The 15,138-nt window shown below is 42.4% G+C and overlaps 2 protein-coding genes across 5 annotated transcripts in view; one reads left to right on the forward strand and one right to left on the reverse strand.

Annotated features, from left to right (window-relative positions):
- The window catches only part of LOC146383934 (uncharacterized), a 43,792-nt gene extending 42,508 nt beyond the window's left edge, over positions 1-1,284 (reverse strand). For 2 of the 4 annotated variants that reach the window (XM_084935531.1, XM_084935529.1), the window contains exon 1: positions 584-696. The gene's annotated coding sequence lies outside the window, so the exon portion shown is untranslated. Of the gene's footprint in view, positions 1-583; positions 697-836 lie in introns of those variants that run through there. The other 2 variants (XM_084935533.1, XM_084935530.1) reach the window with 2 other exon arrangements.
- Positions 1,285-8,619: 7,335 nt separating this feature from the next.
- LOC146383935 (BCL2/adenovirus E1B 19 kDa protein-interacting protein 3) lies at positions 8,620-15,138 on the forward strand. Its single transcript, XM_084935534.1, has 6 exons — positions 8,620-8,854; positions 11,770-11,920; positions 12,183-12,264; positions 12,380-12,453; positions 13,084-13,230; positions 14,365-15,138. The coding sequence occupies exons 1-6, from the start codon at positions 8,812-8,814 to the stop codon at positions 14,411-14,413; spliced, it is 546 nt and encodes a 181-aa protein (XP_084791660.1). The 5' UTR covers positions 8,620-8,811; the 3' UTR covers positions 14,414-15,138.

The raw sequence follows: 15,138 nt of genomic DNA on the forward strand, positions 1-15,138 counted from the left end.
GTGTATAGCTCCAAACACTCACACATGCACACACAAACACACACAATCCTGCTCATGACAAATGTGCAATGAAAGCACGCTGCTGGAATCTGCAACGCCACACCACCGACAAACCAATCTGAGCTTCTCACTCTGTAAAGCTTCTCATAAAGCTGCCCAGTATCAGTAAATGACTCCCACACCTGCAGTAAAGCAAAAATCTAGAAATCACTAGATTTCTCACACACACACTCACACACACAAACAGAAATCAGCAGGGGCACACCCCCACTGCTGGAATATGTGCACACACACACACACACCTGCCGAGTATGTAAACAAAATGTATGCAGGCACGTGTGTGCACGCATGCGAGGACCATTCAGCGGGCTGTTGGGAGCCAAAACAAAACAATAAGTCAAATATGTCCTCGCTGCCAACGTCCACTGCACGCAATCAACACAGACACTTGTACGCTGCTTTTTAAATCTCGCCTCTTCTCTGATTTGCCTAACTCTCCATCTCTATGGTGATGCTGCGAGAAGGCTGCTGATGAGATTGCTGTACTATCTTCCATCAGGACACAGAACTGAGTCACACATACCTCATCTCTCTCTCTCTCTTCCTGTTTTCCTTCTGTGTTGTCTTCCCACAAGTGCTCGCTCCCTCTTCCCAAGCTATTCCTTCACGTCGCTTCCTCCCATTCTTCCATCCCTCTGGCATTCATGTTTGCTTTTTTTTTTTTTTTTTAATTCCCACCTCTCTGTCACTGCTGCTCAGTGAGCTTCGCACCGTTCCCCTTCCTCTGTGCAGAGTCCATCTGCTCCTCTCTTGTCTCCCTTTCCTCTCCAGCTCACCTCTTTCTCTCTCTCTCTCTCCTCCTCCTCCTCTCTGGTTGTGTCTTCCTCTATTTCACCCTCCTCTTTTCTCGTAGATTCATGCCTTTCACGTGGGAACCCTTTTATCCATCCCTCACAGCTTTCAGCTCCGCTGTGCCTACCTAGTTGTCTGAGCGTTTGTTCTGTGTGTGGAAGTGAAAGGACAGGAGGGGGAGTAAGAAGGCAAGAGTGAGCAAACAGGCAGTTATCGTCTCAGATGCTCCTCTCAGTTCTCCCCGTCCTGCTCCTTTTTTGCTCTCTCGCCTTTTCTCTCTGCATCTCTTCATCATGACCTCCTCTCCATGTCGCCATGCAAGCCCCCTGTCTCCTTGTAAGCAAAAGGAGGGAGGGGAGCGAAGAGAGGCTGGGGGAGAAGAAGTGTGGGATGGAGAGTAGGAGGTAGGGGGAGGTGGAGCTAGTGAGTCGGTCTAATTAAAAAGCAGAGTATGTACGGCTGCAGAGAGCGAAGAGGGAGACAGTGAGAGGAGGAGAGGGGAGGAGAGAGGGAAGGAAAGTGATCTAGGGGGCGGATCTAAGGGACATGGAGGAAAGAAGCAAAAGAAGCAGTCAGCGGGGGGTAGAAATGAAGAGCATGGGGTTGTTTAAGGGGGCGGTAGTACGTAGAGGCTAGTAGTGCGAGGTGGAGGAAAGGAACGATCTGACAGGACACCAAGGTCAGCTGGAGAGGAACGCAGAAAGGTCAGGCATGGAGAGGGGGAGGAAGGAGGGGGAGAGAAGCAGGGAGAAGGCGATAGAAACAGACAGGTAGAATTATTCTACAGATATCTCCCACATGAGCGGGGGCAGCAGAGCAGGGGGGACCGTGACCAGCAGGATAATAGAGACACATGGACAATGGCCCTCAAAGGCAGAGGAAGCTCCGTAGTCAATGAAGGTTAAACTGCTCCCATGGTTCCAGGCCTCTGGATTAACATGCATAAGTGCCGTGCATGCAAATTAAAAAGGAAAAAAACACCGACCTGTATTACATCAATCGCAGATTTTTTCTTTTCACCTCATTTTCAAGTTCCAAGCTCACTTTTTGTTTTTCGGTGGGGCGAGGGGGTGCTGACCAACTGATGTACATCGAAACTATCATCGCTATACTGGCTGTTATTACCTGAGGCTAGGCAGCAGAAACCACTGTACTCTGCAGAGATAGAGAGATAAAGTCTACACCTAAATGCCTTCAGGGCTGAGACACCTCATCCCATTTTATCAGCTCTGATCACTTATCTTGTCCCATCTCCTCCGTCTCGATCAGACTTACATTAACATCCCAGCAAATCTTGTTGGGGATTTTTTTTTTCTAATGTCTAAGATGTTCTGTTTTTTGTTTTTCTAGAACTGTATGGATTTAAAGTGCAATCACATGCATAAAGTGCATAATGACTCCCAGTGATTTTAGAGCAAGTGGAGCTGAATAGAGAGGCACTCCCCTGCAACATACATACAGAACAGGATATAATATACTATAATGCATGGGTACATGCGAATACTAAGGCTTGCAGCTACATGCACTACTACAAATACTGCATTTAACTTCCTGGCAGACAGACTAATATATAAAAAATATATATTTTTGCTTTCCCTGGAAATTGCCACTCAACATCTGCATCCCAGTACTTAAGCAGAGTGACACAGTGTTTGAAAGGATCACCCAGGGTCGCACGCTGGATTGAGAGCTTCAATTTGCACGACCGAAGCCACTTTGACGCCTTCGAGAGTTAAAAGAGCTCGTAATGTTAGAATCAATGTCTGCGGCTGTCAGCGTGGTGGAACGGCAGATGGAGCAGCGGAGGATGATGACAGGAGGACAGACTCAGTGAGGCATCTAAACAGACAGAGCAGGCTGCTGATTAAAGCGAGGACCTTGAGTTTACGGACAACAAAGAGCTTCTGCTGGCGGAGCTTCAGGTGGTGTTTAGCGTACTGTCCATTAAATTTTGATGACGTTTGAGGCTCTCTACAGTCTCATGCGCTTCACTGTGGATTATGAGTTGTGTGAGGGTCAAGCCATTTTTAGGAGATCTTAAAAGCAGCTCTTTATAGCTTCAGAGACTTTCAGATATGGAGGCTGTGCGCACACTGCTTTATGAAGAACCACATTTTTTTGGTGCTAGTCCACAACTTCAAATTCCACTGTGGTGATCCTTTGACTTTTTCCATCTAGTGCTAATATGAAGCAGAATTTCACTTTATTCAAATACTTTGGTTTGTGACCAAGCACAGCCGCACAAAGCTACATTTTAATCTAAAGTTTATATTCTGCACAGAGCTGTCATTTTAAACCCTTTGCTTGGCTTTCTCTGGCTTTGTGCTGCCCACGGTTACCATGCACTTGGGTGAGACGGGGGATTGTAATTATTATTTAAACTAATCCAACGGCGGCCTGCTTGCACTCAGTCAGATCTCGTTTTCAGAGAGCACCTACAGAGCCACCAAAGGAACACCACTAGTTTCCCGTGGCACTCATTAATCAGCCTTTGTGTGTCTGCAGACCAAAAAAAAAGACTTTTAAGCAGATCCTATAATGTACACTCAGATCAAGTCATCAATCACAGCCTAATACAAGGTTTGAGGCAAGGGGGCATGTCTAATGGTGATATCTAACTGTAGCCATTACCTGAAAAGCTTTTATTATTTTTGCTATCTCAGTTTCAAACATGATGGATGAACGAGGTGGCGAGTCATTTGCCGGACCTGAGTACAGCTGGCATCTCCCTCTTTGATCTGAGCCGTGCCCCGGACAGTGTCAGAGATCTTTAGTTGCTTTGATGGATGAGGAGAACTTTTCCCGCTTTGTTTCTGGGCTGAATAATGACTTTCCGTGTCTGTCCCCTCGTCTCGAAACAAGGCTGGAGGTCAGAAGAGAAAATGCTGCTCGGCAACATAATAAATGGGTGAGAAGATGGACTGTGAAAATCGAGAGGTTTCTGGCTACTGCTGTTGCCCTAACAAAACATTGCATCATCCCTAATGCTGGGGCCTCACGTCCACCCTCAAATAATAAGTCTTGGAAAGTGATTTACAAAACAGTTTAGAGGCTCTAAACCAGTTTTACTTGGATCAATGAAATGCCGCGCAGCATGTGGCGGCTCTAGCTTTAATAGAGGTAAATAAAATTGCCTCGGGACATGGTGCTTTTTAAGGCCTCTTTCCACCAGGTGGGGATGTTGTTCATAAAGTGTTGGGCAGTGTTGCGTCACAATACACTTTTCCAAATGATTCAGGAAAGAAAAGCAAATCTATTTCACCGAAATGCGCTTTTAACTCATTGGACACTCAAGGGCTTTATGTTTGCTAAATTGGAAACTACAAGCAACTATCAGAATAAACGTGATGATCATGATTATTTTTTCCTTTTCTTGCACGACTGTGCGCATCCTCCTGTGATGAATGAAATCCAGCAGAGTCTCTGTACAGCCAAGCGTCTTAAAGAAATGTCGCAGAAACAGATGAATCACTGGCCACGGGGTTTATTTGATGCAGAGCAGAAAACAGAAAAATCTGACACACGTTCCTGATTTAATTCATTCAAACTTTTTTCCCCCTTTCCCCCTTTCCCTTATGTTCCAGGTACATGTAGCTGATAAAGTGATGATGCAGCAACCATGAACGCCCTGATCTGCTTTGGCCCGTTTCATTTGATGTTTTTAAGGCGCACATCAAAGACGACTCTCCAGGACGTGCAGCTTGCCAAAGATTAAAAAGGGAGGACGTTAGAAGTGTTTTTTAAGAGTTGAGCAATGACCTTATCTTAGAGACCTATGAAGCTGTGATTTTATCATAGAAAAAAAATGCAATAATTATAACAGATGTGCCAGTATTTGAAAATATTTTAGTTTGGTTATAGATAATATCAAACAGCAGACATTTTGCATGAGCCTCCTTAGGCTGAAATGTGAAAGCTGTAACACAAATCAAAGATTAACTGCATACATATTTTAAAAGTGTGTGCATGTGCCATTACTTTCATGTACTCTATCATTAGTTAGAAACAAAGGCAGATCTTATTGTTTCCCAGCATTCTCCCTGTTGTCTTTAGCCTGCAGTATTATTTTGGGCTTGTGGAAATAACAGGCGGGCACTTTATGGGGTTGCTGTTGTTGTAGCTTGGAGATTATAATAGTGGACTAGTTGTCTGAAAGATGCTGGTTTGATGGCAGATGGCATGTCCTCCTCCTCGTGTTTTTCGCACACAATCCCTGACAAAAAAAATAAGCATAATCCATAAAACCTTAGTCCACTGACTTGTATCGTTCCAGACTCAAACCAAAACAGGTTTGTGTGTCATTTTTCACAAGCAGTGGGGGCATATTTAGACTGTTTGCACAGTCTGAGTTCATTCAGTGCAGTGGAGGGGACTGCCTGCTTCAGAGTAGTCTGATTAAATAGCCAAGATACACTTTTGGGTTGTAAAGACTATGTAGCTATGACGGCTCTGGGATTTAGAGGAGACAAAGAGTCATTTAATGCTTTATTGTATACTACAGCCCTGTAAAAAGTAAGTACACCACATGATTCAGTAGCTTGTAGACAAACCTTTAGGAAGTTCTGTTCTTTTTCAGACATTCTTTGACTCTTGAATACTTTGTTGAGAAACAATCCCCAATCATCATTTCTCCACCACTGCGCTTGACATGTATTATGACGTGTTTGTGCTAAAATGCTATGTCTGGTTTGGCACTGTGCATTATGGCTAAACAGCTCCAGTTTGGTCTCATCTGTCCAAAGGACATTTTTCCAGAAGTCTTGTGGTTTGTTCAGATGCAGCTTTTCAAATCTGAGCTGTGCCGCCATGTTTTTTTTTGTTTTTTTTCTCCTGATAACCCCTCCAAACAAGCCGTACTTGTTCAGTCTTCTTCTAACTGGGGCCTGTAGAGTTTGAGATGTAGCTCTTGGGTTTTTTGAGGAGTCTCTGAGCATTTCAGTCTGACCTTGGGATGAATTTGCTGCGATGTTCACTCCGGGGAAGACTGTGGCATTTTGTCAACACACACCTGAACACTACAGAGTGGCAAACTGCCAAAGTGTCTGTTTTGATAGAGGTCCTCACACATGATGATGATCAATTAAGCAGCTGCATTTGATTTGCAGCACGCTCTTAATTCCTCTGGTAGCAGTAAAAATGTATGTAGTTTTTATTCGTAATGCACAGAATCGCATGATTACATATGGTAATTTAACACTGTTTAGGTCTTTTGGTTGAATTATTTTAAGTTGCTAAAGATCTAAAGTATCTGTAGTAACCACAGAGGTAAACTGATCAGAAGCTGACTTCATTTGCACACACTGGGTAAATTAGTTTATAGAAAACTACAATGAAGAGTCAGAGGAGCAAATAACTACAACTCAGACACCATCACATCTATCACACATTTCAAAGCCCTGAGGTCTTCTCTACCTCTAACTGTGGGTGCAAGAAAAAACAAATGGATAAAACATATCAATAGCCTGGATTATTTTAATAGAAAGGAAGAAATGATGAAAAAAATAAAAGAGAATAAATAAGAAGGATAGTGTCCCCTTAAAATGAAATAACCTATAACCTATAACCCATTGTAAACTCAAAGAGCTCTGTGAAAATTAAGGATGTCCACTCACTCTTCATGCTGTTTGTCATTCACATCTGCCAAACAGCAAGAAAGCTCCTGGTTCAAACCCTGGCTGGGGCCTTTGTATAGTTTCTACACGCAGTAATTGTTGATTCTAAATTGAGTGTGGATGCAATGTAAATAAAGTGCTTACAGCGTATAGAAGAAAGCATTGTGACCTGTAGTCTAAACCACTTGGTCAGTAAGAATATAAAAGCACTATATAAATTCCAGTCCATTTCCTACAATGCAGCACGCTCTCATTAAAAATCTGCATTATTATAATGGCTGAGTAAGCAGATTTTTTTTAAACCAACAGCAGCACTTAATGCAAAATACTAAAAGATTTACAAAATGCCTACAAATGATGCATATCTGTACGCGTGGGAAGGAAGAAAGGAAACGCCTTTGCATGTTTGTGCCAATTGGCCCATTGTCCTATAATCCATCCATGAATCCAACAAATAAACTGCTCTCGTGCAGAATTAAGGTGATATGAATAGAAATCTCCAGAGGAATGTAAGAGCCTGTTCCCAGAACCAAGAAAATTATACTTAATCATCTTTTAGTAAGTAAAACAATAATTAAAAGTATTTGCTTTGAAAGAGTCTCAAAGCATGACACGCTGACATGAAGAACAGGCCTACAATTCAGCTTACTGAAATGAGGTGCTGTGCAAAAGTTTAGACCTTTATCCATCACAATAGCTAAAGTGTCCCATAAATGAGTGCAAATATACAGACAGAGACTGAATTTAAGCCACAAGAAGAGCAAGGAGTTTTGCAACAGATGGCATCACCCCCACGGAGTCCGTTTTGGGCATCGTGAAGTCACTGTGGGCTTACATGAAGAGGCAGAAGTAATCCACAGAAAAACCGTGGCATCCAAGATGCTGTCAAGTACTATCTAACTCTAAATACACTGCTAATGGAGACACTGCTAGTTAACTTTGTCTAATAATAAAAAAATGAAAAATGTAATTGGAACAAATATACATAAAGAAAACATGAAGGGGGCTAACACTTTTTCACTGTATTTCTGTATCTAAGTGTTGATAAAAAATTTACTACAAAGTACTTTTAGAAAATGTAATGCATTACTTTCAGTATTTAGTCCCTCTAGAAAGTCATTTGCTGCATTAATCTTTGAAATTTACAACAAAGCCAACATGGGTAGAATTTCCACCTGTAACAATACTAGACTGTTGACCTCTGCCCATTTACAATCAAGTGTTGGCTGGTTGATTGGCATCACCATCAGTTTAAGTATTTATTCAAGCACTTTGAGTCCAGAGGTCAATCACTACTTGCTTTGTGTTAACATAACAGACTGCGGTCTTGGGTTTTCAGCTCATTGTGGCCCATTGAGTTGATACAATGTTGCATCCACGTCCATCTGTCCACAGTTTACAAGACCTGCTACTCCTCCTACAGTATCGATCAGAGCTCAGTGACTCTTGCACACAGTGATCACCCAGTGGGTCTTTACCATTACCCACACTGTGCTCAAGGCCAATGTCATATTTGCTGTTTTACAGTCATTAACACATAAAATGTTTTACTTTTGTTCATTCTCCCTGTAAATAATTGCTAGTACTGTACGATATTGCAAATGTTGGTATTGATCAGATACCAATAAATACAGGGCAAGAATTTCTGATAACAATAGCCATGCCAATGCTAACAATAGTTCAACTTATGCAGAGCAGAGTAATGGGGCACAACTTATGAGAAGATTATTATTATTTTATATATTAGGATTGTGGGTCAACTTCTGTTGTTTAAATACTTCTGTTGGCAATACATAAAATAGATGTACACAAAAAGTTTCAGACATTTTTTTACAGCGGAAGTTTGAGGTATATTTTTTCATTTCCAAAAAAAGAATTGATTTAATCCAATTCAGTGGGCTACATACTGAACCTAGAGGATAGAAACAAAGTATCAATCTTATCTTGTAGTATCGATCCAGTACCCACACCAGCGTAGGTATAGATACTAATTACCTAGTAACTGCTCCTCATTAATGGTGTGAATGGTGGGTGCAGTTTGAATAGGTGCTCAGGACTATCTATCACATCTACGTGTGATGTTAAGCTGCACAGTCTGTTTGTTTACCTCTTCCTTCTTGACACGTGGGAAAGCGGAGAGGGAGGGGGTGAGCGCGGGGAAGGGAGGGCACGGGGAGCGGATTAGCGCTGCGTCGGTGCCCGGTGTCATTTTTAGACTACACAACAACACAGAGTGACTGAGGGTAACGTGTACAGGGTAGAGACCGGTTTTGCACCTGCTTGTCCTCCTGGGTCAGTGTCAGCATCTCTCCGAGCTCTTTCTCCAGCCTCTCCCCAGCGTTCAAACATGTCTCTGTCCGGCTCGCAGACGCCAGAGGACGGACTCTATGGTGAGTGATGGTGGCACATGGACCAGGCCTTTGTTTCTTTGTTACGTCATCACTGTTAACTATTTGCCTTTTAATAGCGTATCTGTAGCCGATTGTTGCATACCTTAAACAGGCTGTAAATTAATTTTGCGTGCGCACGGGTCGATTTATATTCCAATTTCACGATGCAAATGTCAACAGTGTGTGGGCAAAACATTTCAGGCAATGAGCACATTCATTCCCTCAGTGTGTTTGAATGAAGAGCTAGCCAGCCGTGGCTGCTTATCAATGGAGACAAGATACTAACAGCCTGTCAGACTCTGAGAGCAGGTGTGAGAAGAGGCCACAGACGGAAACAAGGCACAGGCAGTTTTATAGTTGTCATTGTCGTTGCTACTGTCATTGTGTAAATGGATTCCCTGACTCACCTGTTTGTATCTCTGTAAGCCAATTAAGCTGCGGAGATTTTCTGATACTTATAGCTCCACTTAGCTGGCTGCACATTGCTTGGAACAGAGGATGCTGGGTAAAACATGTGGATCACTGTAATTGGGAGCTGTACAGTGGAAATCACTGATGTGCAGGTTGTTTACTAAATAAATAAATAATAAAAGATCAGTTTGACAAATATTTGATTTCAGCCCAAAACTGAAAATCCATCGCTGATATGTCATCTGATAGTTTCTTGCTAAACAAGAAACTATCAGATGGTAATTTCAAAATCCAATAATCCAATATATCCACCAGCATTTTTTTTACTTTCACACACACAAAACATAAACAGATTTCCCTCACATTTGTTGCTAACAGGGAAGGTAGAGTGGGTTGTCTACCAATTGGAAGCTTGGTGGTTCGATCCCTGACTACTTGAGTCCGCATGTTGATGAGTTGTCCACAATGAATCCATTGGACTGTGAGTGTGTGTCAATTTTAAACAAGGTGCTTAGATAAGTGCTTGTATGAATGTGTGTGTGATTGGTTGTAGTAAAAAAGCAGTTTGAGTACTCGATTAGGGTAGAAAAGTGTTATATAAGTACCAGTCCGTGTCTTCACATTTTATGAATAGCTAGCTAGGTATTGATCTTCTTTTTCCCACTTTATTTCAGGGTCTCCATGCCCGTTTCTATCACAGCCTTTTTAAATGTAAAAAGAATCACAATTATTGTCTGTATCAATACATTAAAAATATAAATGCAACCATATTTTCATATTTTATTTATCTTTTTTTTATTTTTACATCCACATGAATAGGACACAGCTGCTTTAAAGGTAACTTTATATTCAATTCTAGAAAGACAAACAAAATCTGAATCTCCCGTGCTGTCCAAAAATAATCTGATTGCCCTGCAGCCATTCTTTCAAACTGCACCTCACACCCTAATTTTTGTTTCTTTTTCTTGGCCCTAAAATGGAAACAGTCATTCTCATCCTAGCACAGCACAAATTAATCTGTTGTGCTGCAGTTCATTGAGTCTTTTCACATCCTGGCTCCACATTACATAAAGCTGATTTGGCAGCGGCACAGATGAATGTGTACAGGACTGCGCCATAGAAACTGATTTAGTGCTGCAGAGTGGCATCACATAGATAAGGCAGCCAACAAGGCAGCTGTTACGTCACAACTCCCCTCTGTAGGAAAATAACTAGGGCAATGGCACAGTTTCCTCTGCCCTCCCTTCCCCCCATCCCTTGCTTCCACCCCCTTCAGCACTGTGCCCGCTCATGCTTCCACCGCCTCTTGTTATAAAGCGTCATAAACCAGGTAAAGTGACAATCAGAGAGGTCAGATGAGGAAGGATACTTTGGTAGGTAAATGAGGGGAGCTGTTTCGTAAGTGCTGCCTCTGTCCGAGAGATGTGGGGCAGCATGACAAGGGAGAAACAGCTAGAGGAAGGGAGAGGGTGAATGGCTAATCTCTCACAGAAATAAGTTCTTGCGTAAGCAAGCATGCTGTCAGGCTGAGTTAGCCCTGCCCCACTGTTTAGCTGTGGGAGCGCGCACACCGTACAACATGCCAGCATGCATGTGTGTATATGTGTGTGCATGTGTAAATCCCTTTCTGCTCCTGTGCCCGATCACCAAACCCCGCCCCCGTGTCCATTCATTCATATGCAGTTTATCTTTTCAGCACTCATTGATGGGAAGAAGCAGGCACACTCTGCCTTGCTCTCACTGTTTATATATGATAATATGTGTGTTTTTTGGACGCGGCTCAGCGTGTCTCCATCCAGCCACGAGCTCTGTGATTCTGAGGTCATTGAGTGTCATGTCAGGACAGCCGCAGGGCAGCTTCTAAATCTCCACATGTCAGTGGACAACAACACACACCTGTCCATTCACTGCCCACTCGGCGCTAAAGAGATTAGAGTTCTAGGAAGGACCTAAAAACGTGCATCAGTAATGCAGTGTGAAATTTGCTCTGACAATGTTTCGGAACCAGGTTAGGATCAGTTACTTGGCAGTAAAAATAATCTGAATATGTCATTATGACAATAAAGCTGAAGTAATCTGCATAATATAGTTGGGTAATCAAATGACTTAAGTCACGTTAATGGCAAGTATAAATAAAAGAATCAGGAGAAAGTGTGGGGTAACTGCATCATTGCATAGAACATTAAAAATGAGTTTTTCACATGTAAAACTATGCACAACACAGTTACTTTGGACCTTTCTGGGATCACGCAGACTTCAAAATGAAATATTGTGCAGTTGTAATTATAGTAAGATTATAAACAAGACAACAAAATGCCCATAAATGTTAAAAGCTCCATAAAATGGCTTCTGTTTGTTTACTTTCCACATCATGACTCCTTCTTGGCTTATTAGAAATCTAATATAGGTGTACTGAGAAGCATTGTTTTTTTTCCCCTTCTTACCGACACCTGAGCGTCAGCACAAACTCAGCTACTCAGCTTGCCCTCCTCTTTCCTTGTCAGGCTCCTGGGTCGAGCTGGAGGAGCTGATTGCAGCCGTGAGCCGCAGAGAGAGCCTGACAGGGCCGCAGGACAGCGTTTCCACCGCCCTGCAGGGGGAGCTGGAGAGGATCCTCCTGGAGGCACAGCTGGAGTGCGAGCGGAGTAGAGACAGGTAATGATGCAGTTTGTTAGCACGAACTTGTTTTGTTTGGGGAGTTTGGGGCGGGCGAGCTGCACAGTGAGGTGTAGAAGTGATTTGCACAGTAATGAGGTTTGTTTTGTGCTCAGAGGAACTTTGCTTGTTTTCCACGGCGTGTTTACTTTTTCTGTTCTTGTTTGTTGGGCTGTAAAATTATCACGCTGCAGCTTGATTGTTTCTCCAGACCACACCCACCTCGTACAAGTTCACTTGTTTGTTTGTTTTTAATCCACAGTCCTCCACAGGCGACGACTCCACAGTCCACCGGCTCACCAAGACCCACCAGTGAGCACGACAGTGACTGTGTCACTATACAGGTGCTGGTTTTCATTTGAACACAGAGACATGGTTAATATTTATCAGATAAAGACATCAAAAAAATATATAATTTTTTAAAATTATTCAACATCATCTGATTCTTGTTGCGTTCAGGAGGAAGGTGAGCGACGGGTGGACACTGACTGGGTGTGGGATTGGTCCAGTAGACCTGAAAACATGCCACCGAAGTAAGCCTAGCTCCTTTGAATGTTACTGTTATTTATTCCTGCTGTGATGATTTACTCCAGCAGGCAAGTAGCTTAGTTTGGCTTAAAGACTGACAGCAGGTGACTCGAGGCCCACGCCTCCAGAGGTACATAATTAAAAGATTCTTTCTAGTTTAAAAAAATAATACATTTAGAAAAAATGAATTGTAACACGAACCAGCCAAGATTCATGACGTCACCCTGGCAGTATGCCCTCTAAATATGCATACAAGTATAAGTAAACAAAAATAAGCTTTTTGTTTGTTTGTTTTGTTTGTGTGTTTATAAAAAGCCTGTTTTACTCACAAAACATTCAATAGCACATTGTTTTGTTTTTTTGTTTTTTTTAATTTAGTTGGATTATACCTTTGAAGCCCATGAATCGCTTTCATTTTTATTTATGCTGCCGCACTTGACATTTAATCTCCTGCAATAAAATAAGCCTGTTTGACAGGTAGCAGTTCTCAGGCTCTCGGTTTCTTTCTTGTATTCTCAGGCTTCTCTCTTGTGCTCTCATTATCTCTGTTTATTTTTATTTTTTTTCCCCCTGCCTTTCAATCTCCGTGCTTCCGCATCTCTTATCTCCGACTCCTCTCTCTTCCTTCTCTGCAGAGAGTTTGTGTTTCAGCACCCAAAGCAGCAGAGCTCCCTCAGTGTCAGAAAGACAGAGGTGATGAAGAGAGGCATCTTCTCCTCCGATGTTCTCCTCATTCTTGTTCCCTCGCTGCTGGCTTCACACCTTCTCACGCTTGGAGTCGGGTGAGATTCATTCACATAAACTTGACATTCTTGGTAATACTTGGGGAAAAAATAACTGGATGCTTCTCTTCCTGGTAGAGTTTGGAAAGTGTGCAAATTAAGAAAGCGATCAAAGAGTTGACCCCTGTGTGCCCTTCTAAGTGGTTTTAAAATGAGGTTGCTGATGTGCAGCTGAAGCTATAGATGTAAGAAAAACAAGCTTGAGACAAGTTAACGGTAGGGAGGGTCTACCTTTTCACTGACAAGTTGCTGCCTTATGATAATGCAGTGCCCTTAGTTTCTGAGTTATAGCCTTCACTTATTTGATACATCGGGTGTCAAAAAACAAAGATGGCAACAGCTGGTATACTCAAATCTAAATGATTCAAAATGAGACTTAAAAATACTGAAAGCATAAACTATGAAAATCTTAAACTTGAAAGGTCTACAAGCACTAATTATGGCTGTTAAAATTTGAAGTAAGGCTTCAGTCACACAGGCATAGAGACCCGTCAGCAACCCCCTGCCAACCTCTGTTCGGGAGGGGAAAATATGTATACTACAGCCGGTTGGTTTGTGAGTTACTAGGAAAATTTAGTCACAAAGAAGATGCTGCACCAAAACCTTTCTGTGATTGCTTTGGTTGCTAGCAGATTACCATGGTCTCCTGTAGTTTGCATGGAAGATGCTGATTTGTCTGCACACACTGAAACAATGTGATGCAAACTGGAAACAAATAACTTTCAAAGAACCATTTTTCCCTTTTGCTGAAACCAAAATGTTTCAAAAGGCACAAAAGGGTCTCTGTCCTTTTCTGTCACAGTTTTTGCAGTTCCACTGTAACTGATTGGTTAGTTAGCAAATGTTTGCAGACAAGTCGGCATCTTACATGCAAAATAAAATATGTTAGCAACCAAAGCAATCACAGGGAGGTTTTCTCTTTGCAACCAAATTTACCTAGCAGTATTCTGCAACTTCCCCCAATCACTTTCCAACATGTTGGGGAATACATATTTTATCCTCGTGATCAGCAGTTGCGAAGTGCTTGATTAACAGTCTCCCTGCCTGTGTGACTGGGGTCCAAGGGCTATAGCAAAGTATCAATCATTGATTCCTGTTTTTTTTTTTTTGTTTTTTTTTTTTTTTCCTTTTTAGGATCTACATAGGAAAGCGATTGGCTGCATCCACCACCAGTACGCTGTGACAGCAACTATACGCCAGTGCCCCTATTTGCTAACAGTGTGGCCAATAAGGTCAAAGTCCACCCTCTCTAATGCACTAATTTGCCTCCTTTCTTTGTCACGGGGCTAAAATAGGACCTTGCCTGTCTGTACCTGTCTCTCTATCTATCCAGCAGTACTCTGTCTTTTCTGTCAGCCTCTTTGTTGTCTGTGCATTTCATAGGGCCCTGGGAGCAGATGGCTGCCGACCAGTGAGTCAGACTGAGGTCACTTTTACTCTCCCGCAAAGTAACACTGATCTCAACCAGCTAATCGGGAGTGTAATCAGAGGGGGGGTAGTTTTCCTGACACAAAAGAAGAGAGGGAAAGAGAATTCTACTCAGCTAGAATAATAAATCCCTTTGATGGGAGGAGATGAAAACAGTTTGTTGGGAACGGTGTGTTCCGACAAAATGAAAAGGATAATGTGCGATACCCATTCACCCAACCTTTGAAAAAGCAAAATGTCTGTCATTTGTCAGATGTAATGATCCTCTGTAAGACTGAGCTGCTTAAAGCGGTTCTCAGCTCTCAGCTCTTTCCTTTTTTCTTTTTTTTGCCTGATGGTGAATCTAATGTAGGGACTTCTAGTTGGCTGAGTGAATGTAGGAGGCTCTGGTTGTGCTTTTTGTCCCGTAAACCCATTAAATATTTGACCTCCGACAAAGGCAATCACGATCCCATTAAACTTCACTCCTCCAAACCTTAA

The sequence above is a fragment of the Perissodus microlepis genome, chromosome 7 (assembly GCF_051167445.1).
Source record: "Perissodus microlepis isolate ML-2025 ecotype Zambia chromosome 7, ASM5116744v1, whole genome shotgun sequence".
Lineage (NCBI taxonomy): Eukaryota > Metazoa > Chordata > Actinopteri > Cichliformes > Cichlidae > Perissodus > Perissodus microlepis.